This window comes from Tamandua tetradactyla, chromosome 1, assembly GCF_023851605.1.
Source record: "Tamandua tetradactyla isolate mTamTet1 chromosome 1, mTamTet1.pri, whole genome shotgun sequence".
In the NCBI taxonomy this organism is placed as follows: Eukaryota; Metazoa; Chordata; class Mammalia; order Pilosa; family Myrmecophagidae; genus Tamandua; species Tamandua tetradactyla.
The window spans coordinates 216,624,046-216,650,401 of NC_135327.1; the positions used below are offsets into that span (position 1 = coordinate 216,624,046).

The 26,356-nt window shown below is 36.5% G+C and overlaps 1 protein-coding gene across 20 annotated transcripts in view; it reads left to right on the plus strand.

Moving 5' to 3' along the window:
• The window catches only part of PARD3 (par-3 family cell polarity regulator), a 676,839-nt gene that overhangs the window by 117,584 nt on the left and 532,899 nt on the right, over positions 1-26,356 (plus strand). For 18 of the 20 annotated variants that reach the window (XM_077152059.1, XM_077152104.1, XM_077152083.1 and 15 more), the window contains exon 2: positions 6,124-6,225. The exons of 1 other annotated variant lie outside the window; for it this stretch is intronic. In XM_077152059.1, the coding sequence (XP_077008174.1) occupies positions 6,124-6,225 (102 nt within the window). Of the gene's footprint in view, positions 1-6,123; positions 6,226-18,019; positions 23,551-26,356 lie in introns of those variants that run through there. One more of the 20 variants, XM_077152097.1, reaches the window with a different exon arrangement.

A 26,356-nucleotide genomic window follows, 5' to 3' on the forward strand; every position in this document is an offset into this window, starting at 1 on the left:
CCATGAACATGGAATTTTCCTCCATTTATTTAGATTGTCTCTGATTTCTTTTGGCGGTATTTCATTGTTTTCCATGTAAAATTCTTTACATCCTTGGCTAAATTTGTTCCTAGGTATCTGACTCCTTTAGTTGCTGTTGTAAGTTGAATTGTCTTCTTGATTTCCTTTTGAGGTTGTTCATTACTTATGTATTGAAACACTGTGATTTTTGCATGTTGATATTGTACCCTGTCACTTTACTGAATTTGTTTTAACTCTAGTAGCTTTGTTGTAGAGTTTTCAGTATGTTCAATATATATATATATATATATATGGGTTGTGTCAACTGAAAACAGGGAACGTTTTCCTTCTTCCTTTCCAATTCTGATGATTTTATTTCTCTTCCTTGCCTAATTGCTCTGGCTAGAACATCCAGTACAATGCTTAATAATAGTGGTGATAGTAGATGTCCTTGTCTTTTTCTGATCTTAGAAGGAAAGTTTTCAGTCTTTCACCATTAAGTATGCAGTCAACTGTGGGTTTTTCATATATGCCCTTTGTCATGTTGAGGAAATTTTCTTCTATTCTTAGTTTTCTAAGTGTTTTCATTAATAAAAGGGCTGGATTTGGTCAGACCCCCCCCCCCTTTTTTTCCTTGTATCAATTGGAAAGATCTTTTGATATTTTTCCTTTGTTCGTTAATATGGTGTATGGCTTTAACTGATTTTCTTAAGTTGAACCACGCTTACATACTAATGATAAATCTCCCTGAGTTGTGGTATATAATTCATTTAATATGCTGTTGGATTTGTTTCATTTATATTTTGTTAGGGATTTTTGCATCTATGTTAATAAGGGATATTGGTGTCTAATTTTCTTTACTTGTGGAGTCTTTATCTGGCATTGATATGAGGGTGATGTTTGCTTTGTAGAATGACCCAGGGAGTGCTCCCTCCTCTTCAGTGTTTTGGAAGAGTTTGAGCTGGGTTGGTGTTAACTAGTTTTGGATATTTGGTAGAATTTCCCTATGACTTTCTTGGGAGATTTTTGGTGAATGGTTCAGTCTCTTTACTAATTATTGGTTTGTTAAGTTCTTCTGTTTCTTGAGTTAATGTAGAAATTCTGTCTGAATTTCTCTGAGAGAGAAATTTACAGCTAGAATTGCTACACTAAAAGAGAAGATTTCAGATCAGAGACCTAACTTCACAACTGGAGGATCTAAAAAAAGAAGAGCATATATATATATTGAAATATATATATATTGAAAATACTGAAAACTCTACAACAAATCTAGAGTTAAAAAAAAATTCATTTGTCCATTTCATCTCAGTTATGTAATTTCTTGGCGTGCAGTTGTTCATGGTATCTTCTTTATTATCTTTTTATTTCTGTGGGGTCAGTAATAATGTCCCACCTTTCATCTCTGCTTTTAGTCATTTGCATCCTCTCTCTCTCTTTCATTTTCAGTCTAGCTAAAGGTTTGTTGATTTTATTGATCTTCTCAAAGAATCATCTTTTGATTTTATTTATTGTTTCTTTTATTCTTTATTTCTTTTAGCTCCACTATAATTTTTATTATTTCCTTCTTCTGCTGACTTTGAGTTTATTAGTTTGCTCTTCGTTTTTTAGATCCTCCAGTTGTGAAGTTAGGTCTCTGATTTGAAATCTTCTTTTTTAGTGTAGCAATTCTAGCTGTAAATTTCTCTCTCAGTACTGCCTTTGCTGCCTCACATAAGTTTTGGTATGTTGTGTTTCTTCATTCCCTCAAGATATTTCCTAATTTCCCTTGTGGTTGCTTCTTTGACCCATTGATTGTTTAAGTGTACATTGTTTAATTTCCATATTTGTGAATTTTCCAGTTCTCTCTCTATTACTGATTTCTAGCTTCATAACATTTTGACTGGAGAAGACATATTGCACAGTTTCAATATTTGTAAAGTTATTGAGACCTGTTTTATAACCTAACATGTGGTCTGTCCTGGAGAGGTACTCCACGTGCTCTAGAGGAGAATGTGTATTCTGTTGTTGTTTGGTGAAGTGGTCTATGTATGTCTCCTAGGTTCATTTGGTTTATAGCATCTTTCAAGTCTTCTCTTTCCTTATTGATGTTCTACTTAGATGTTTTATTCATTAGAGAAAGTGATTATTTAAGTCTCCTTCTATTAATGTAGAACTGTGTATTTCTTTCTTCAAATCTGTCAATATTTGCTTCATATATATTGAGGTTTTGCTGTTAGGTGCATACATCTTTATAATTATCATGTCTCCTTTGCTGAATTGGTCCCCTTATCGATATATGGTCGTCTTTGTTGTACCTTGTAATAGTTTTTTACTTCAGGTCTCTTTTATCTGATATTAGTATAGCTATTCCAGCTTTCCTTTGGTTACTATTTACATGGTATCTATTTTTTCTTATTCTTTCACTTTCACCCAACTTGTGCTTTTGAATTTAAGGCGAATCTCTTGTGAACAGCCTTTCATTGGGTCATGCTTTTTAATACTTTCTGTCAAAATCTGCCTTTTGAGTGGAGAGTTTGAACTATTTACACTTAAAGTAACTACTGATATTTCAGGATTATCTTCTGCCATTTTTCTTTTTTTTTTTTCATGGGCAGGCAAGAATTCTGCCACTGAGCCACCATCATACCACCCTATCTTCTGCTGTTTTGTCTTCATGAGCCTTATCCCTTTTTGTCCCTCCATTCCTGCATTAATGCCTACTTTCATATTAATTTTTTTATAATGCTCCATTTTGAGTCATTTCTCAGTTATCATGTTTGATTTGATACCAGTTGAATGTCAATAGGTTATACATACACCGTTCCTGTGCCCCTTTTTGCCCCAACCTTTTGTTGTACTTGTTATAATTGTGTCTTTTTCCATTGTGTGTCCATAGTCAAAGATTTATCATTACTTTTTATGAATTTGCATTTCAGAGCCACTATAAAGTAGAAGTAGAGTTACCTGTGAAAAATATAGTACAATATTACTGGCATTTATAATTACCCATACGGTTGCCTTACCAGGTATCTTTATTTCTTTATACTACTTTAATCCATTGTGTTATATCCTTTCTTTTCTTTCTGAAGAACTTGCTTGAACATTGCTTATAGTGCAGGTCTAGTCGTGATGAACTCCCTCAGCTTTTGTTTATCTGGGAATATCTTAAATTTCCCCCTCATTTTTGAAAGACAGTCTTGCCAGATATAAAAGTTTGATAGGCAATTGTTTTCTTTCAGCATTTAAAATATTTTGTACCACTTTCTTGCTGCCTCCAAGGCTCCTGAGGAGAAATCAGCGTTTAATCTTATGGGGCCTGCTTTGTACATAACACATTGCTTTTCTTTTGCAGGTTTCAAAACTCTGTCTTTGTCCCCGCCATTCAATAGTTTGACTGCTATGTGTATGGGTGTAGCTTTCTTCCAGTTTATCCTGTTTTGGGTACATTGGGGTTCTTGAATGTGTGTCTTTATATCTTAAGTTAAATTTGGGATGTTTTCTGTCATTATTTCTTTGACTGTTCTTTCTTCCCTTTTCTCTCTTATTCCTTCTAGGAACCTAGTAATGTTTATATTGGTATAAATGATGGTGTCCCACACTCTTCTTAAACCCGGTTTGCTTTTTTTAATTACTTTTTCTCTTTTTCCTCCTTAGCCTGATCATTTCAGTTGTCTTTGAGTTCACTGATTCTTTCTTCTTCTATCACCAATCTGCTTTTGGAAGCCTTGGGAAATTTTTCATTTTAGTTCTTGTGGTCTTCAGTACTGGTATTTCTCCCTGGTTCCTTTTAGGAATTTCTATCTCTTTATTGAGATTCTCATATTCTTTCATTGCTCTCCTGATATCCTTTAGTTCTTTCTTTCTTTCTTTCTTTCTTTTTAATGTCCCTGAGTATATTTCAGGATTATTCTTTTAAAGTCTTTGTCTGGTATGTCTATAGTCTGGTCTTGTATTTTGGTTTCTGGATTTTTATGTTGTTCCTTTGGATGGCCATCATTTCCTGTTTTTGTTTTTTTTTGTAATCTTTTGTTGTACACTGTATATTTCAACATTTTAACACGTTAACTCTGGGATGTAGTCCTTGAGCTATCTGTTCATAAAGTTTGTATCCTACTAATGATGTGAAAGAGATTTATTCCAGTGCCAGGAACTAACAAAAACAAACCAATTAAAAACACCTTTCACAGTTTTGAAAACTGAATCTTCATTGACTCTGGTTTCCTTTAGTATTTAGCCCTTCTATCAAGAAGATCAATCTGAGGTGCCTGCGAAGTGCAGGGTTTTCTCTGTGTTTTCGGAGCCTAAGTCTCAACCTGGGCTCGTACTTGCCAGCAGCTTTAGGAATTCCCATTCTAGGAATTTAAATGTTCCCTTTATTCCCTATGAAATAGACTTTCCACCCCCTCTAGGGTGCTCTGTTGTATTACTTAAAGCAAGTAATCCTTTGCTCACGCTGCTCCGACTTAATTGTTTCTTACAAGGTTTTAGCTGTCTGCTAACTGCTTTTGCCTTCAGGCCAATTTCTGGGAGGGCCAGCAGGTTTACGCTTTTAGGGTACCACCCAAAAGATTAACACCGACATACAGGTTTTCTAGTATGTTCATCAGGATTACTCTGCCCTCTCTGAAACTGGGCCAGCCACCCACAATGGGTGCTCAGGCTGGTTCCATACCGCACCAGGCAGGTGATGACAGAGGAACCAGTAAGGCCACCACAGGTTTCTCCTACTGTTCTTAGAGCTGCTTTTTCTTAATTTAGTGTTCACCCAGTTACTGCAACCTTTAAGTATTTTCTGGAGTGTTTGTGTGTTTTAAGGAAGATGTTTCTGCCAATTTTTGTTATCTATTCAAGGAATCTTTGGAGGAACAGCCCCCTGTAGTTTCTTAGGCCACCATCTTAGTTGATGGAGAGCCTCTGAAATTCCTTTTAAAGAGACCTAACCAGATATGATTCATAGAGTAACTATAAATTATTTGTCCTTGTGCTTACAGTGACAAGGATTTGTAAGTCTCTGTTTTCGTTTTAGTGGCTTTGAATTCCCTGGCCCCAACCTAGAGAGTTTTAGTCAATAGATCTAGAGTTGGGTCCAGAAATATGTGTTTTAATTTGTATGAGTCTTTTGCCTTCTTTCTCACAGCCATTCCTTCTGGAAAGAACTGTACTAGTGATCACTTCTAGATTAGAAAAGTAGAGTGTGAACTCACATTGGATGTTTTTGTTAGCAGTTCTGTGCTGTGAAGAATTCAGTAGCCATGGCAATGTAAACAATTTCCTATGGTTTGATTTGAGTATGTATATAAATGTGAAAGATTGTGCAAGTTTAAAAACAAACAGCTATCTCTGTTCTTCAGTTGTAAAACATGGTTTTCCATTACATATATTTATATTTCTGTGTATTTCTGAGTATGCATATTTTAACTACATACATTTACTCCCCCCTTTTTCTCTCTCATACATGCACTAAATAGAAGCGTATAAAACTTAAAATGAACTCTTTTATTTCTTTTTCAGCCAATTCTACTTCTTAGAGATAAACACTTTTGTGAATTTTGGTGTGTATTTTAAATGCACATAGATGTGTACATAATTGTCCCTTTCCAAAGTAGGCTGAAATCACACATACTGTCCTGAGTTTGCTGTCGTGACGCCATTGCCAGTCTCCTTCAGGACTTATTTGCAGGGAGCATTTCAGCCACCAGGCTGAGCAACTTAGTATTTGCAGGGAGGCTGTAACATGAGTTTTTCTAGACATACAATTTATGCTGCTTGCTTATTAGAGTATTTCTATAGATTGCATTAAGAGGATAAATAAGTATTTTGTATTGGACAGTGGGAAACCGAGTATACTTTAGAGAAATCAATATTTCCTGTGCAGTGAGTTTTTCTGTTTCTTGCAGTTCCTAGCATAAAAATATAAAAGCCTCTGAGCCAGAGGGAAAACTTATGCATGGAAGACTCCATCATAAAAAAAAAAAAAGGAAAATTGACTGAATATCAAAGATAAGGAGCTTTCTGAATTTTTAATCAATTGCAATATTGTTTATGTGGTCAATTCACTTTTATGGGCAGAAAGTTAGTACAGTTTATATTGCCGAATTCCCTTTTGGTGATGCTAACTTGCAGTATTCCCGTTCTTTTGTATAGGATCCAAACTACTGGATTCAGGTGCATCGATTGGAACATGGAGATGGAGGAATACTAGATCTTGATGACATTCTCTGCGATGTAGCAGATGATAAAGACAGAGTGAGTTCAAGTCCAGGGCAAAGCTGCTCTAAGTGTGTTTTGCAAGGTCTGGGGGTGGGAGTTAGGAGGTGGGTAGGGAGGGAAGACTTTCCTTCCTGTTTTTAGACACACATGCTGTAAGGAACATTTGGGCCATTCACTCAAGTGTGTTTTATTTCATAATAAGTATTGCAAATTCTCACCGCCCTGAACCCCAGGGTAGAGTACAGGGTATGGTTAACGATTTCCTTAATACTTGGGACTTTACAACAGTTGAAATTTTTTAAAAAATGGCAACTTTTGAATTGGCAAGATATTAGCCAATTTAGGACGTTTAAATCTCACCAATTTAAAATGTTGTCATGCCATTTTGTCTTTTTTTTTTTTTTTTTTTTAACCAAACGTCGTGTCTTTCTAACTCAGGTCCATCGTGATGAACATTGTATTTCAGGTGCTCCATAGAAGGTCTCTGAGCTCTGATCCCAGCATTGACCAAGAAATGATCTTCCCAGCAGCTGGGCCTCTGTGATGGGTCTGCCTTGCTACCAAATTAACAGACACATAAGGGTCTCTCTAGTGGTTTTCTTGGATTGCTGAAAGCCATACTTTTCTCCATTGTTGCTCCCAGTGTGTGTTCACCCTGAGAAACCATTTTCAGTGGAGGCTGTAATTTTGGCCCCAGGAACATGGCTGCCCCCAGGAGCTTGAGCATGAACTTGCACCCATCCCCTTGGTCTGTCCTCTTTGATGGAAGGAGAAGAAGGCGGAGGAAGGGGAGCAGGGACACTCAGCATTTTGAGAATTTGTGACCGTATGTTTTGGCTCTGTGTATTGAAGTCAGCACATTCTTTATTTTAATAATATGTTGAGGCTTGATCAGGGATAATAGAGCCATTTGGCCATACTCTCTTTTGTGTTTGACTTGTAAACGAAATTGCGTGAGGGCTGACAGCCACGTACCACACTGTATCATCCTTGCAGTGTTGAGGTAACCGCCTGATGGATCTATTTCCTCCTAAAACTTCACAGACATCAGCCCTTAAACCAGAGTGGTGTTGACATCATGGGTTGGAGGATGCTTGGATATTTCTGGACACTCACACTGGACCTTTGTGGTGGAGTGCTCTAACTGCTGGTCCTCTGCCCCCTCCTGCCATCCGTTCATTTCACTTCTCTGTGAGCCGAGTGAGAGCAGCTGCTCTGTGTATTCAACTTGTACATTCTAGACAATTAGCAGCCTGCCTGTCTCCTTGTTGGCCCACAAGGAGAAGGAAAATTTCCAGATACCAAATGTTGTGTAAATTCAGAGATATTTGATTCGCTAGCATCTGGCTTGGTGGAGTTTGTCCCACGTAGCTATCGTGGGTCAAATACAAGACTTTTCTTCCAGTTTATGATTTGCTGCTGTTTGGTGGCATTTTGGGGCTTTTTGAGTCAGGAATAGGGTGACTCTCAAATCCTTTCCCTGAAAACCACTTGAAGAGTACTATCTAGAGACTTAGATCACAGTGAATTTATTGCATGGCTCAGCTCCATAGTTTAAGTGGCTGTAGAAATGGAGTAATTTAAACGTATTTCCCAGCTATAATATTAGAGGGAGATGAATATGTATTGATCTTTCAATATTTTCCTCTTCCTTGAAGTGGAGATGCTTCTGTTTTTTTTTTTTTTTTTCTTTTCTTCTATAATAACAAAACAGATCTTTATAAACCAAATTCAGAAAACACAGAACATTTAGAGAAGAAATAAACATCTGTAATCCTATTGTTGCCCAAAGGTCATACACTTGTTTTAGTAAGCTTTGCATCCTGACCTTTTTTTTCATTCAGATATTTTCACATCCTTTTTTCTTATAATAAGGAGGCTTGAAGAGTAGCCTGCTTTTCTCCCCCTTTGAATTGAACATAAATATATTTCCATGCTCATTAACCTTAGCTGTGCCGACATAGCTGTGTAGGGATTGGTTTTATCAATTTATGTCTTCTAATTATCTCACTGCTTTAGACATTTCCATTGTTATGGAACGTGTACCTTAGTTATTAGGCATTTTTTGCACTCTGAGTGGTAGTGACAAATGCCCCATTTCTCTGTGTTTTCTTTTTAGTAAAGTACAGAGTTTGGATTTCTTCAAGCTGGTAGCATCCTACTTTGCACTTGGCTTTGTACCTTTCAGCAGGGAAGCTGTAGAATCAGTTATAAGGTAGCTTCTGGGATCTGCCTGGCTCTGGGGTACTGCATGGAACATCCTATTGTGGAAGTTGTGTTGTTGAATGAATAAGATTTATGGAGCTGGTCTGAGTCAAAATGCTCCCTAAGAAACTAAGCTAAATGGACTCATTTATGTACAATATCGTACCTAACTACACAGAACAACACAATGATGTATTCCGGGTGTATGAGGTACAGCTTGCTGTTTCTCATCCTTGTTCCCTGCACTCTGTGCTGACATACACACTATACTGTTTGAGTAGGTTGACTATTGAGATGTAGATGTTGAGCAAAATGGTTTTTAAAAAAATCTTTGAACTTCATTGAGACTCACTTTATAGTCCAGCTTATGGCCTTTTTAGCAAACATTCCATATGTACTTGAAAATACTGTGCACTCTGCAGTAGTTGGATTTAGTGTTTCCTAAAGATCAACTAAGTTAAGAAAGCTGATATTGTGGTTGAAATCTTTGGGGTAATTTGTTACCCAACTGGAAAACAGATCTACATTTTCCAGAATCTACATTTTCCAGAAGCCTTTGTTATATTTTCTACAATAAAAAAAATCCTTTAACTTGAGGAAACATCATGTCTTAAACATCATGTTTTAAGCATTAATGTGAAATGAATTTTTAGACAATTTTATATCATGCTGATTGAATTCAGCTTCCAAATGGAAAAATACTTTAGAATACAATGTATCACAGATTAATGTAGTTCTTAACTCATTGTTTTATTGGCTCAGGAATACTTAAAAGTTATAAAACAATAATTTAAATTTTCTTGAATGAGCTTCCTAGGTTAAAGATCATATTTTAATTAATTTATTAAAAATTTTTTTTGCATGGGCAAGCACCGGGAATGGAACCCGGGTCTCCAGCATGGCAGTTGAGAACTCTGCCTGCTGAGCCACCATGGTTGTCCTGTATTTTAAGTTTTAATTGTAAAAAAAATGGAATAACCCTGAATAGCAACATTCAGATTCACTGGTACTATCTGATATATTATTCAAACTGAGGCGTTATGTGATATACTCAGTTGTATGGCTTTTATCCACGGCTCTGAAATGCGACTCTGATTTAATCATCTTGGAGTGTTTTCAACTATTTTTGGCAGTGACTCTGAGTAAGGATCTTGACACCTGTTTGCTTTTAGGTTTAACAAAAGCATTACAACTCACCTAAACAGCAAGAAAAATTCCTCTAAAAATGGCCTGTTTCATGAAAATCCCCTCAGTGTATATTTAAAATGCAGACACCCCAACCCACCCCAAGACTAGAGAATTTGGATTCTTGGGCACCTACCTTTAACAGTCTCCTCCAGTTGGTATTTAGACTTACTAACCTTGGAAAACCTGGCTTGAAAAGGCCTGACTTCAGTCTCTGTAATGGGGAAAATTCTTTCAAACTCCCAAATTTTATACCTGGCATGAGTTTTTGAAATTATGCAAAATTCTGTTTTTGTGGAGGGGAAATTAGGATTGAGGTCATATATCAAATGCTGGCAAAAGGAAATTAAAGTTAAGTACTTAATTAGCCATAATTTTGCACATTATCCTGTAATTATTAAGGTTCAACATACAGCACTGAGAAAGTTTTCTTTGGTGCCTATGCAATTCCAATTTCCTGGATTTATGTACATTTGTTCAGACTGGTGTAGGTTGTCATGGGTTTTTGGAGTAAGTTTGATTTTCAAAGGTAAGGAATATTCTATCTTACTCTGGGTGTACAAATTGTGCCCTATTTGGTTTGTCCCTCACCTACATTGCTGCCTTCCAGTAAGGGAACCGGGAATTAGTGTGTGCATGCTATCATGATGTCTTATTTACTTTAAGTATTTAATCCACAGTTTTCCCAGTTGACATTGTGTGTAATTATGATGAAGTAAAATGGTCTGCATGTTGTCCCTGGCACCACTTAGAGCAGCTGTAAAGAGTTTGTCTGTGTGAGCTTTTCTGAGTGCCAAGCTATATTTTAATTTGTCAGAAGTTGTTTCTGGTTTTGGTCCTCATTGTTTTAGTGAGCCTTCATTCAGTTTTCATCAGTGGCTTGCATTCCTTCTGTATATCATGATTTATAAATTTGCACATATATTACAGAATAAAAATATTTGGAAACAAAAGACCTCATATCTGAACAAGCACCTAGAGTACTCTTTTGTGCATTTTTGTGGGCATGTGATCCACAAGAAAAAAATTTTCTCTTAAACCCTTAGTCTTTTTTATATATTTGGTGTTGAAGGTGATTTCAGATGTGATGTCAACATTCTATCTTACCTTGATGTAATTTTATTATGACCAAGAATGATGCTGTGTTTGCTCTGTTTTGGTGATAAGCTTGTGAAGTTCTAACACTATTTGTTTCTGATCCTGTGTGGAGAAAGGGCTGAATGAAATGCAATTTAAACTCATTTTTAAGAGTTTTTACATTTAGATTGGGGTCCAGGCATGATGTGAAGGATTGTGGTGGAGATTTGGGTGCTGCTTGTTGGTATTTATTAAGGAAACTGTGATTCTCTTGTGGACAGGTTGGCAGGTTTCCTCAGTTAGAATATTGGGCAAAAAGAATCTTTTTAAAGTTTATTGGGATCATGGGCAAGTAACAACCTCCATGTGTTGGGGAAAAGCTAGCAGGAAGACATTTGTCACAGATTTTCATCTGTTCTCCCTGTTGCTAGCTTCTACATCTATAGACTGATAGAGTTTTTGTGCTTTTGTTAATAAAATTACTGCCCCGTTAGATGTTTTATTTTACTGTTTCTGAAACGTATTGTAATAAATTTTACTTTTTGAAATACGCCTGTGGCAGAACTCTCAGGTAAGAAACATGCTTTAATTTTAAAAGTTTGCAATTTTCTCCCTCTTTAAGTGTTATTTTAAAATTATGTGTAAATCATTCTTTTTTTGGCATCAAGTCATAAAAAATATAATCAGTGTCCAGCAAGGTGGTGGTATAAGTATATCCTGCTTATTGGTGGAAAAAATTTGTATATATGTGTGTGTATTTGAAAAAGTGTCAGTTTCTAGCTATTGGTAATGTGGAGGGAAGTAATTTATTTCTCTGTTGTGGGTAGTCAGAATCTGTACAGTTTGTAGATGAGCATGCAGGACATATTTTTGCATCTGGAATAAGGATGATTAAAATTAATTTATTTGGTGATCTCAAAATGAAATTTTAAAACCTTAATAAATCCTGCTCTGTTTAGGAATGGATTGCTGCTTAAATTCAAATGAGAGTTAACATCTTATAATTGACACAACTACATTTTTAACATTTAAAGATTTTCATTCTCTCTCTATTTAATGCATGACCATGTATGTGCCTGATAGGAAAATCTGAAGTTTAACTTCCATTATTCTCAATAAGTATAAAATGGAAAGGTGGAATGTTGCCAAACAGGGTCACTTATTTTTTAAATGTCTATCCCCTGGGCTTGGGGGGTGGGTTGGGGAGATCGTTTTTCATCCAGAAAACAATTTTTTAAGTTAATTTATTTTTGAGAACATGGTCCTTATACAGAATATGATAGTTTTATTGTTTTAAGGACTTTCCTACTAATATGAACTGACAAGCTGTCTTTGGTAGACTTTTCACAGTTCTTCAAAGTCATTTAACCTTGAAATACACACGATCTTATAACTTGGGTAATATTGTGAAAAGACAGAAAAGGGCCATTGGAAAGTTAATGGATTGGGACCCATTTTGTGGGTGATATCAAAGATAATGATTTAATTATTTGTTTTACTAATACTTTTTAAAAAATTATAAACAACAAACAAGCATGCAAACAGTCTTGACATACAAGCATTCTTGACATGGTTACAATCTTGGCTCCCAATATCATCACATAGTTGTGTATTCATCGTCATGATCATCTTTTTGAGCAATTGCATCTCTCCAACAAAAGAAAGAAAAAAGAAAAAACTCTTGCATGCCATATCCCTTACCTCTCCCTCTCATTGACCATGAGAGGGACCTTACCCCTCCCTCTCATTGGGTAGTATTTCAATCTACCCAATTTATTTTAACCTTTGTTCCGCCTATTATTTATTTCTTATCCATATTTTTTTACTCATCTGTTCATACCATAGATAAAAGGAGCATCAGACACAAGTTTTTCACAATCACACAGTCACATTGCAAAAGCTACATCATTATACAATCATATTCAAGTAACATGGCTACTGGAACGCAGCTCTACAGTTTTAGGTACTTTCCTCTAGCCACTCCAATACACCACAAACTATAAAGGGGATATCTATATAATATGTAAGACCAACCTCTAGGACAACCTCTCAACTCTGTTTGAAATCTCTCAACCACTGACTCTTTTTGTCTCATTTCTCTCTTTCTCCTTTTGGTTGAGAAGCTTTTCTCAATCCCTTAATGCTGAGTCCCAGCTCATTCTAGGATTTCTATCCCATGTTGTCAGGGAGGTTTACACCCCTGGGAGTCATGTCCCATGTAGAGGCAGGGCAGGGAGTTCACCTGCCATATCAGCTGAGAAAGAGAGAGGCCACATCTGAGCAACAAAAGAGGTTCTCTGGGGGTGACTCTTAACGCTTAATTTTAAGTAGGCTTAGCCTTTCCTTTGCTGGGCTAAGTCTCACATGGGCAGACTCCAAGATTGAGGGCTCAGCTTATTGATTTGGTTGTCCCCACTGCCTGCGAGAATATCAGGAATAAAGATAATGATTTATTAACATTAGGTAGTGCACTTTCTGAGAGCTGTCAGGCTGTAGAAACAAAACAAATTGAATGAAATAAGACATCTGATGCTAAATGTGTAACAACTGTAGCTCACATGGAATTCAAGTATATGTTAAGGAAAAACAGTGATATGTATTGAGGAAAAGCAGTGATAGTTGAAATGACTAAGATATCTTCATTTCAATTAAGTAGATTATTTTGGTTATTATTATGCATATGAAATTAATTTGAGTTAAATGTTTTACAGACAAAAGGGATGGGTTGTAGAATGGGATGCCCAGAAACACGTATATAATTGCTTTGTTAGGACATGGCATCAATGCTTACTTTTCCAAATTTAAAATGATTGTAGAAGTCATGCGCATTATGTTGTTAACCCCTTTAGAATGCTTTAGTAGAAACAATTTACACAGAATATATTTCTTTGGGCAAATTCTGACTTAATTTCTGTAAGTTCTAGTGAATTTTTATGTCTGGCTAAGGTGTTACACAGTGACCGGTTTTAATGTTTCTTTGTTGATTAGGTTGGTTAGTTATAGAATCTATTTTTTTCCTTTCCCTTAAGTGAAATGCATTTAGCCCAAAATATAATACTTCTAATGCAACCATCTCCATCTTTCAAATTTAAGGAAATATACCTTTTAAAGAAGTAATGTTTTCTGAAGTTATAACCCATCAGCAAACCTCTTTGTTTACATAAACATTACAACGAAATGCTTACAAAATACTTTACTGTTGTCTTAATCAAAAGGAATAATAATAGCTATGCATAAATACATATTCCACTGTCTTCTGATGGCTATTTGAGATTGAGATGAAATGGAATAGATGATTTAAAATCTGGCCTCAGTGTTAAACCAAAGCTAAGTCCCTAAATCAAGAAGATAATCTTTGGCAAACCAGGGTATAAATAATAATTTAGAAGATAGCACATGTAATAATTTCCTTTGAAAGATTATGAAAGTAGTGTTTTTAGTTAATTAAGCAAATTGATTGAGCATCTTATGTTCCAGGCATTGTACATTGTGCTAGTATACAATATTGAACAAAAGCAGGACATGCTCTCTGCTGTCTTGGGCCTTGTGTTGTAGTGTGACAGTCAGAATTAAATACATAATCACACAAATTAGGTATGTAATTGCTATCCGGAATCCATTCTGAAGAAAAGGAATGGGTCCTATGAGAGATGTTTTAAAGTACCCTGACAAACTCAGGGTAAAACAAGGTTTGCCTAGGAGGGTGGGCTGGTGTGGAGTGGGGTGCTGATGAAGCTGAAACCTCAAGGATAGATAGATGAAAACCCAAGGCAGGGGTAAGTGATCAGATTGCATTTGAAAGTCATCCACCTGGTTGCTAGGTGAAGGATGAAAGGGAGTGGGGGAAGCCCAGCTGATGCAGAGAGTCCTGTTAGGAGGTTCTGTGGTAGGAGGTGTGAGACAGGTGGAGGTTGGACCAGGGAGCAGGTGGATGTAGGAGCTATCCAGTAGGTAAAATCTACCCTGAGGGTAGGGGTCATTCACTGATGTAGGGGGTAAACCAGTGGCCAGGCATGGGTGGGGTCTTGCCTTTACTGAGTTTAAGGTGCCATGGAGATATGAGTTAGGCGGTTGGATGTTTGGGGCTAAGTGAATAATTTAAAAGGTGTTAAAATTTAGATCAAAACAACAAGTAAAATATGGTCTAGTTTGAGTAGGAATAATTATATACATTTCAAAAAATTTGAAAGGATAGACAGAAGAATGTCAATAGCCTGTGTAAGTAGATTGTGTGATTTATTGGGGGATTTTCTTTTCTTTCCTTTCCCTTCTTTTTTTCTTTTCTCTTCCTCCTCTTTCTACCTTTTAATGTGTCCTTAGTTCTACTTCTGCCTAATTCTAATATGAAGAAAGCGTTAAGCAGTTCCAAATGTAGCTTAGAATAGAATCATCTTTGTAAACTTTAGTATGAATGGGAATAGGCCAGGACTGGCTTCTGGGAGTTTGATAACCCGGACTTGAAATAATCTGTATAAGTAGACCCCATTAACTGGATGACTTGATTAATTGCCTGCTAAATGGCTTCATTTTATTTAGACTTTAAAACTGAAAACATTTAGATTAGATGCCAAATCGAGCACTAAATGGCTAATTAATTCAAAGTGATGATTTCCCACGTTGAACTATTTTGTGGGTGCTGACTCATCCACAGTTCATCACATTTGTGGTGGGGCATGTTGGGAGAGCAGGGGCTGCTCTGTTGGAGGTGGTGGGGTGAGGTGGAAGGGAGCAGGGAAGGGGGCCGTGGCTCCTGCCTGAGCGTGTTGAGTGTACAGGCTTCCCAGAAGCAATGGGACCCCTGAAGTAGGGGACAGTTGGCATAGACTGCCTGCTCCTCAGGCTTCCTAGGGAAAGCATTCAAGACTTTGGGTGTCTAGGGCCCCCCTGTGAGTCAGGAGAAGAAGTGCGAGCAGAGTATCTTTCAGCTGTTATGTTAGTCTTAGGGCAGGACTTGGTTTCTTGATGTGCTGTACTTTGTTTTATGGCTCTTCATAAACTGTGGGAGTCTCGTGGAGTGGGTCGGGGGCCACTGCCTGGGTTTGAATCCTTGTTCCACTCTTTCTGTATTTTATGAGCTTGGGTAATATACTTAACTCTAATTCACTTTTCCCACTTGCAAATCGGGAATAATGATTATACCTACCTTATATGGTTGTTTTCATTTAAATTTACACCTGAGACTTCTTGTCAAGGTTTTAGTATTGTGCTTGGCCCAAATAAGTCCCCGATAAATGTTAATTACCAGTCATTACCAGTCACTATCGTCAAATTAGACTGATCAAGGGTGGTGCAAGGGTAGTTCAGTGGTAGAATTCTCACCAGCCATGTGGGACACCCAGGTTCAATTCCCGGACCATATAACTCCCCCCACCAAATGGACAAACCAACAAACAAAAACACCTCTTCAAGGCGCAGCATTAGAACAGGTGACATTCTGCCTGGAAAAAGGCAAAAACATTTTGTCAGGGGAAAATATGATTTTATTGAAGGATTTCAGTGTATTTCTACCTTTATGATCTAGCTGGTGTATTAAGTAAGGTGTGCTTGTCCGTGTAACTGAAGAGCCATGGCCAGATGGGTCAGAAGGAAGGGTGTTATTTTTTAGGTCAAGCAACCTAATGGCACTTGGCAATATATGGTTTTAAACTCTGCTAATGTACTGAGGCAGCCTAAGACTCCCCTCCACTGCCTTGAGATTCTCTCTGCTTACTGACCTCTGCCTTCTAAGGGGAGGAAGGGGCATTTGTGGTGTGGTTCTGATTCCAGGCATTTTCTCTCTGGACCCCTCCTCCACATGCTGAAGTGTCATATGCCTTGACTTCCACTTGTGGTTTTGGGAGTTGGGTGGGTGAATTCCATTGCAGGAAGGTTTGATTTGTAATTTAAATATTAGCATGATCACTTACCTGCTCTGGTTTATAGGTCATCCATTTCTAAAACTGGCTCTAACTTTAAACTTGTGAGTAGTCATGGGGGTGGGTAAGGAGCAAAAGGCAAAGTAAAATCTCCCAGTCTCCTATTAAATAGGAGACAAAGAGGGACAAGAAAAAAGAATGCAAAAATTCTCTGATGAAAAAGATTGCTTGCATAATAAAATTATCTCTTGGTATGAAAATTTGGAAATGACCTTGTGTGTGGGAATTTATTTCTGGAAACCTGCATTTTAGGCCTTTACATGTCTAAATAAAGTTCCATGATTTGAAAAAAAACAAAACAATTTAGGCTGATCATTCTATTTTTATTATTATTATTACCTGGAAAGGCCCCAGGAATCGAACCCGCGTCTCTGGCATGGCAGGCAAGAACTCTGCTACTGAACCACCGTTGCCCACCCAGGCTGATCGTTCGGTCTTTTATTATCAGTTTCTGAGGACTTTGAAAAAACAACAGCAAATAAACCAGGCTCTCTTAGATATTTGTCTTAAAAAATGAGTTTCCTTAGATAATCATTTTTGTTTGCTCATTTTTGCATTTTTATCAATTTAAAGAGACCTATCTATTTAGTCATTGGTACATAATACGTGCTCAATAATAGTTGTTCGATGAAATACATTATTTATTTTCTGCATCCCTTGAATTTCAGGACTCCCAATATACTATGAATATGTATGTTCTTCTGATACAAAAAAGAAGCAAAGATAATCAGTTTTGTATTTTTAGTTTGGCAACATACAAAGGACTGTATCATTAAAAATAAAGAAAAAATGAAGCAGAAGGTAAATGACCATTGGTTTCTTCATTAGCATTTTCTAAATAATTTTAGAGAAGTAATTTTAAATGATAACGTCATACCATTCATGCATTTATTCAGACATTTATTTTTTTCACCTGGAAAAGTAGAGAAATCATGTAGAAAATAGAAGTATTTTTTCTCCTGGATTTTATGGGTAAAGAAGAGGAAAACAGGGAGACCCTCTGTCCTTTGATCCTCCTATAATTCTAGAATAAGTCAATTAATATAGCTACAGTTTTAAAAATTCAGCCTTTGGTGCTTGACACTATAGTAGGATATGATCACACACTTGTGGCAACCCTAAAATAAATGATTAAGTCCTCATTTTAAATAAGGGAGAACCAAATATGCTTCCCAAACTTATGAATCTCTTGCCTGACCCCAGATAACAAATTTTTAAATTATTAGTTGGGCTCAGAGAAAGAATTTGTTTGGTTAGTAGGAAAGTGGATTTTCTTTGTTTGCATGAACAGGCACCAGGAATTGAACTAGGGTCTTTGGCATGGCAGGCAAGATTTCTGCCACTGAGTCACCATTGCACCACCCAGGAAAGTGGATATTAACTGTATTATATATATATATATATTTTTTAATTTTTTTATTAATTAAAAAATATATTATATTTTGTCAGATTTCTATGTTTTCATAAATGGCTGTTTGTTAAAGTGCCAAGAGTTGGGTGTCATGTATAATTGTACCACAGCTCATATTTTACTGATGGTTCATAATGATTGTTCATATATCTAGGTGAAATTATAACTTCTGTTTGAGCAAATATTAAGCAGATATTGCAGATTCCTTCCTTCCTTCATTCAGTCCATCCTTCCCACATCATTCGAAAAATGCTTGCTGGTCCTTAATATATTTGAGAAACAACTGGAGGTGCCGAGGATGTATTGGTGAGCAGGAAAGGGGACTTAGCTCCTCGACCTCATTGGCTCTCATTGTGGCCAGGGCAGTGGACTATGAAGGCAGGGAACCCGTGATGTGGTAGAAGGTATTAGGGATGATGCATTCCAGGGGGATGTGATAATAGCGCTTGAAGATAGTTGGAAAGAGCCTCTCTCAGGAGGGGACGGGGGTGCTGGACCCTGATACATGAGAAGGACCAGTCCTGGGAAACAGCTAGGATCAAAGCATTCTAGGTAGAGGGAGCTCAAGGACAACAGCCTGAAGTGAAAAAAAGTTGGGAGCGTGCAAGGACCAAAAGGGAATTAGTATGGCTTTGAGCCATACCAAGGCAGTGAGCGATTGGGAGGGGGAAAAAGATGGGGCTGGTAGGAAGGAAGGGTTCATTGTTATGTAACTTAAGAGATTTGATACTGAATATCATGAAAAGTCACTGGACTTTCCAACTCTGGAGCAAACTAATCCAATTTATATTTTTAGAAAATTGCCTTGGTTGCTTTGTGAAGAGTTCATTGTCTCTGAGCAAGAGAGGGAAAAAAGAAGATGAGTAAGAGGATTGTCATCCAGGAAAGAGATAATGATGACTGAGAATAAACAGGAGTGAGTGAAAAATGAACAGTTAAGATATGTTTTGGAGTTAGTATGCCCAGGATTCAGGCTGTGGGAAATGAGGGCAAAGAAGGAACTAAAAATGACTTTTTTAAAAAAAAAACATTTTTTTATTGCTAAATATAACATATATACAAAAAAAGTAATAAATTTCAAAGTGCATTTTGACAAGTAGTTATAGAACAGATTTTAAAATTTGGTATGGGCTACAGTTCCACAATTTTACATTTTTTCTTCTAACTGCTCCAAGACACTGGAGACCAAAAGAAATATCAATATAATGATTCAGCAAATGATTATTTGTTAAATACTGTCTTCTCTGTTATACTCCTCCTTCTTTTTGTGTGTGTGTGTGTGTGTGAAAAATAACATATATACAAAGAAAGCAATAAATTTCAATGCACAGTACAATAATTAGTTGTAGAACAGATTTCAGAGTTTGGTAAGGGTTACAATTCCACAGTGTTAGGTTTTTGCTTCTAGCTGCTCCAAAACACTGGAAACTAAAAGAAATAGCAATATAATGATTCAGCAGTCATATTCATTTGTTAAACCTTATATATATATCTGTATAACTCCACCATCACCTTTGATCTTTCTCCTACTCTTTTGGGGTATTTGGGCTATGCCCATTCTAGCTTCTTCATGTTGGAAGGGACTGTCTGTAATATGAGATAGGGAATGGAACTAGTTGATGTTCTAAAGAGGTTGAGCCCTCTGCATTTCAGAGTGGAATAGGGCTACAAGGTTTGGACTAGTCATGTCTTCTATTGGGACTTTTAGATGATCTTAAGATGCCTATTAGATGTCAAATGGGTCACTGAGTATGTAAGCCTGGAACTCAAGGGAGAGGCGAGAGTTGGAAATATAAATTTGGGAATCACCACCATATAGAATAGATGGCATATAAAGGTATGTGACAAATAATAACATTGCCAAGTGGTAAATATTTGCAGCCATTCTAACCTAATATTCTTTATTGGTTCCGCCAATGGTGTACACCCTTGACTTAATACTGGCTCTTGACTGTGATGGAAAATACTAATAAACTGTAATTAGGAAATATAGTATAATGTGTGGAAATGAAAGTCCTTAAATTTTCCTGCCTCAAAACATTTGAATGAGAGTAACATAAAATTACATTTTGAGAAAAACAACTGAATTTGAAGTATGATAAGGAGTAAATGAAGGGAAATTACTCTTCAGACACAAGGCAATGGAAATATTATTTCTAATGTCTAGAAACTGTACAGAAATTCACAGAGAGCCACTAGCAATTCATAACTGCTTTGAGTTTAATTGGCAAGCACTTGATTGCCACTCAGGAAAGAGCTTACTTAGTATAAATGAGGCAAATAGTTGAAAATTGGAAATACTCCTGGGATGAGGGATTTATAGCATCTGTAGCTCCCATTTCAAAACCCTTGAGTTTTTTGCATCTAATTTTTTATAAAAGATTGATGAAATACTTTTTTTTTTTTTAAGGGGACAGTCAAATGATGACCTTTTGATGTCAGAAATTTTGTTGTTAGAGGTAAAAGGTAGTGTTTGTGAATTGTACTGGGATTTTGTACTGAAGCGAAGAGAGCATTGCATTTCTGTTAACTGCGTCATTTCCTTTAATTTAGCCTGTACATATTTATTGAGGAGTTATTCCATTCCAGGCAGAGCTTAGGACAGCAAACTGAGTAGAGGTTCTTCACCTTTAGGGACCCATGAAACAGGATGATGAAAATTCTTACTAAATATTTTTCGAGGGCATTGGTTTTATTTCATGTCCTGTAATTTGGCCGTGTCTTTCATCTTTTTTTTCTTAGTATAAAAAATAAAGTAATTCCAAGTACTTTAAAATATATATACATATACTTTATTTTATACATACATATATATACACACACATTATTTTTTTAGAGCAGTTTTAGGTTTACAGAAAAATTCTGCAGAAAGTAGAGTTCCTGGACCACAGCACCCCGCTTTTACCCCAGTTTCTCCTGTTATTTAACATCTTGCATTAGTGTGATACATTTGCTACAATTGAGGAACTGATATTATTATACTAAAACATTAAATTGAAGTCCATGGCTTACCTAGGGTTCACTCTTTTTTTTGTACAGTGCTATGGGTTTTGACAAATGTATAATGTCATGTAGTCACCATTACAGTATCATTGAGCGTAGTTTCACGCTAAAAATGCCCTGTATTCCACCTGTTTATCCTTTCTTCCTTATCGCCCTGAACCACTGGCAACCACTGATCTTTTCACGATCCTGTGGTTTTTCCTTTTCCAGAATGTCATGTAGTTGGATTCATGCAGTATGTAGCTTTTTCACACTGGCTTCTTTCATGTAACAGTATACATTTAAGATTCCACTATGTCTTCTTGGGACTCAGTATCTCATTTCTCTTTATTGCTGGATAATACTCCATTGTGTGGATGTAACAGTTTATTTATCCATCGACCTCTTGAAGACGCCTTAGTTGCTTCTAAGTTTTAGCAAATATGAATAAAGCTTCTATAACCAATTTGTGCGCATGTGTTTTTGGTGGATGTAACTTTTCAGTTCATTTAGGTAAATGTCCAGTGGTGTGATTGCTGGATTGTATGGTAAGCCTATTTTTGGCTCTGTAAGAGACTTCTGGGCTGTCTTCCAAAGTAACTATACCATTTTGCACCCCCACCACTAATGGATGAGAAGTCCTGGCTTTCCACATTGTCACCAGCACTTGGTGGTGTTGGGGTTTTGAATTTTAGCCATTCCAATTGGTGTGTAGTGACAACTCCCTATTTTAATTTGCAGTTCTCTAATGACATGATATGCTGAGCATCTTTTCATATGTTTACTTGTCATCCATATTTCTTCTTTGATGAGGTGTGTGCTCATATTTTTTGTTCACTTTGTAATTGGGTTGTTTGTTTTCTTATTGTTGAGTTTTAAGTATTCTTTTCGTGCTTTGGATATGAGTTGTTTATCAGACATGCGTTTTGCAAATATTTTCTCCCTGTCTGTGGTTTATCTTTTCATTCTTTTAATCCAAGTACTTTCAAAGCAAGAAATATTCCATATGTAAATGGGGAATGTTAAGGTTGGATAAATTAGGAGGAATGTTCCTGTTCAAACTCTGACTGGTATTAGTGAGTTTTGCTTCCAAATTACCCTTTCTCCCTGAAATTAGGCCATCAACTGCTTTCTAGTCTTATGCAGAGAAAGTCTGTCTTCAATAAACACATTAAATTGCTGCTTCTCAAGCTACTTTGGTGAAGGGCTGGAGTTATTCTCTTTTCTGTATCTGTGGCAACCCAATACTTTTATAAAATACAACACGAATGAATTACTAGGGAAAATATGTTTGTGTTTTGCATGCCTTTATCGCGTCTGTTGTTAGAGTCACTAGACATAAAATCACTCAGCCAAATTGCCGTGAAAGTTTCCAAAAACTTGCTGTTTCACTGCTTCACTGAGTCCCTGCAATAGCTAACCTTTTGTTACATAATGCCTCCTTTAAATTTCTTGTGTTTGTTTTATTCGTTAGGTAAATTTCTAGTATAGGCGATGTTCGATTATGTAGTTTCTTCAGTTTTGTAGTTACTTTAATAATTGGTGTGTGTGTTTAAAAAAGTAATAATTGCATGTTTCTTGTTTAAAAATAATACTAGCAAATTCTTAAGATTTAGCCATTAGCTATTTAAAAAAAGTATTAATATAGTTATTAATAATGCTGTGAATATTTATTGTTATGATCCAAAAATCACTAACGGCCTAGTTCTCTATTTTCTTATATCTTATTTTTCATGATCTCTTCTCAAATTCAACCTCAATTCGGTTAGACTTGAGATAAAGGAAAGGAAAGAGGTTTTTGTTGCCATTTGAAGGGACAAAAAAATCCCCCCCCCCCCCCCTTTCTGGAACAGTGGAGGTGGATCAGACTCCTAATTCATAATTCTTGTGAAAATTTTGACCCAAATTTTTCTGAGCAAAATGCTTGTATTTGGGCATCTGATCACTTCACTTCTCATGCACTACAGAAGGGAATGTGCAGCAATCTTAAAATGCCACAATAAGTAAGAGTGTCCCTGTTAGGAAGCAGGAGTCACTCTTAACCTGTAGCCTGCTGTCTGTTTTGGCAAAGAGTGAGTTAAAGAGACTCCTTTGAACCTGGTGTATTTACTCACACCCTGCTGACTCCTCGCAGTGTCGCTACACCCTGTTTTACTCTTGACAAACTGCTCTTGGCCTGTTTAACTGGAGAAGGTTGTTTTCATCCCATGGGGGAACCTGGACCTGACCTTCCACGGTGAGCCTGAGAGAGAAGTTGCCAGATGCATGGTCCACGCAGCCCATCCAGGCTTACTTATTTGGAATGGGTTCTGACCTGTATTTCCCACCCATTTCCAATTTGTCATCCTTTCTAGAGGACTGAACGAAAACCAGAGGGTGTATCTGGGTTTGGGAGATCATTTTATTTCGTGGTCAGTCTGAATTTTGCTTTTCTAATGGATCGAAATGGCAGATAGATTGAAGAGGAAGCCTGCAAAGAGGTATTATTCTTTTTCTGGCACCTCTCGGAAGGACTCGGTGAAGGCATTGAGGTCTTCAAGATCATTGAATCTGAAAAAAGCCACTTCAGAAAACTGCAGAAGGCAGGTTGGTACAGAAATTTCTGACCGCTTTAAATTTCCTTTGGAGTTGAAAGTAACTCTGTCTTTATTCCTAAGTATTCTTTTGAAAATGTTTCTTGATTGATCTGTGCATTCTTTTGAGGCATCAAAAGCATATTGGTTACCTTGTTGTTTGTGGATATGTATTTACTTATATGTGTACATGTTTGTTTTTCCATATATTACCTGACTTTGAAGTCACTCACTGTGACACAAAGATCCTGATTATTAATATGGAATCTTCTATCAAAGTATAGTTTTAAGGAAAATTCCATGGGATTGTTTGAAATTAAATGTAGGTTTCCTAAAACATGCTTTGAGCCTACAGAATGGAAATATTAATGAAAGGAAGTGATTTTGACTGAGTGCTTTAATGCTTTATTTTAGGATTTGTGTGCTGAATATACAAGTTTAGGCTGTTCAAATAATAAGATAGCAGCATATCTTTTAATAGTATTGCCCGTTTAAAGTGAAAAGATCCCTTTTGTAATATTAATATTTTTGGAGCTAGTTTTCAATTATCAAATGACAACAACAAGGAAAAAGTAAAAATAAAATGGGATTTTTTTTTTCTTTTCTTTTTGAATTTATTTTCAGATGACTGCCATGGGTGCTGTGTGCCCCCCAGTGGTCTTTAGGTAGAACAGTTGTTTTTGAGTTCTGAAAGCATTGAGAATTAGTCCTGATACCCCTGTCCCCCGCCTGGGGAAGAATTGGGCTTTGGACATTATGGAAAAACCCTTCAGAGCTATTTCCCATTTATAATTCAAATTCAGCTCAAATGTGTGATATTGATTGTGGCAAGTTTGCAAATGATGTATTTTAGCAACATATTTCCATGGGTTAAAAAAACATTGGATGTGGAAATTTATATGCATCATTGATTGTACACTCATTTTGTTCTCCACAGGTCTGCTAAATCTTGAGTCATTTATTTCCTTATTAAGGAACTTGGAGAACATTGACATATCAGACAGAAACCAATAAAGTCTGAGATGTTCCAAATCTCTAATTATTTTATAAATAATAGATTTCCTCCAGAAATTACAATCATAATAGACGTTTGTTGGTTAACATTTCTCAACAATCATGAATTATTTCAGTGTGATAATGTTTATGTTCAGAGCAATAAAACAATGTAAATTGAGTAAGGAAACAGTAAAACTTTTTAGAAAGTAAACCTATGGTAGAGTATGTGGAAAGTAATGCTATGAAATGAATGAGGAACTTAAGGGTACTTCTTTAAAGTATTCTTGCTGATTCAGCTGGCAAAACCTCTTCACTCTCCCCTTGAAGAAGAAGCAAATTTAAAACTGTAAAACTATACTGGTACCTGAAGGACCCACTGTGTTGGCATTTGGTCCTTGAGAATTGAAGTATGAGGGTCTTACATGAAAGATCGCATGGTATGTTTATACAAATAGGGTGTCAACCCAGAGTTCTCTGCCAAAATTCAGTTTGTTTAATTAAATTCTGGGGAGCATGTCTAACTTCTTGACCTACACTAATTCTCGTTGTATGTAATTCTGGTGCTAGTATAACAATGATTGTGGTCTGCTCTTGTAAACGTGCTTTTAAATTATTGACTTAATTCCCAAACTATCAGGTTGAATATTTCATCTTAAAAATGAGGCTGTGAGAATTGCCATACGACCCAGCAATACCATTGCTGGGAATCTACTCAAAGGAATTAAGGGCAAAAACTCAAACGGACATTTGCACACCAATGTTTATAGCAGCGTTATTTACAATTGCAAAGAGATGGCAACAGCCAAAATGTCCATCAACAGACGAGTGGCTAAACAAACTGTGGTATATACATACGATGGAATATTATGCAGCTTTAAGACAGGATAAACTTATGAAGCATGTAATAACATGGATGGACCTAGAGAACATTATGCTGAGTGAGTCTAGCCAAAAACTAAAAGACAAATACTGTATGGTCCCAATGATGTGAATCGACATTCGAGAATAAACTTGGAATATGTCATTGGTAACAGAGTCCAGCAGGAGTTAGAAACAGGGTAAGATAATGGGTAATTGGAGCTGATGGGATACAGACTGTGCAACAGGACTAGATATAAAAACTCAAAAATGGACAGCACAATAATACCTAATTGTAAAGTAATCATGTTAAAACACTGAATGAAGCTGCATCCGAGCTATAGGTTTTTGTTTTGTTTTGTTTTTACTATTATTACTTTTATTTTTTTCTCTATATTAACATTCTATATCTTTTTCGGTTGTGTTGCTAGTTCTTCTAAACCGATGCAAATGTACTAAGAAACGATGATCATGCATCTATGTGATGATGTTAAGAGTTACTGATTGCATATGTAAAAAAAAAAAAAAATGAGGCTGTGGTCTTTTGGAGACTGATGGGGTCCTTCCCTGGTGGTATAAGTGATGAGCTCAGCTACAGCTCCTTCACAAAGGTCTGAGGTCATTTGGTTTGTGAAATTAATACTGATGACAAAGAAAGACCTTTTTTTTCCCCCCTCAGGGAAGAAACACCCCATCTTTAGTGCATTGTTTCCTGGCTAGAAGCAGCTTTAGTTATCTGTAACCTCTTGTGACATTTGAGCAGTGATATAATTTCCGTTTTGTAAATCGTTTTCAGTTTGAGGATAGACTCCTTTAGAAAGCATCAGTTTTTCTGTCATGGTTTTGTAGGCTTTGTTGGGGTAGGATGTAGTTTGATCAAAAGTAAAATAATACCTGTGAGCATTGTCAAGAGAATTAAGTGAAATGATGGTTCAAATAGGAAAAACCCAAATGAAGCTGAAATA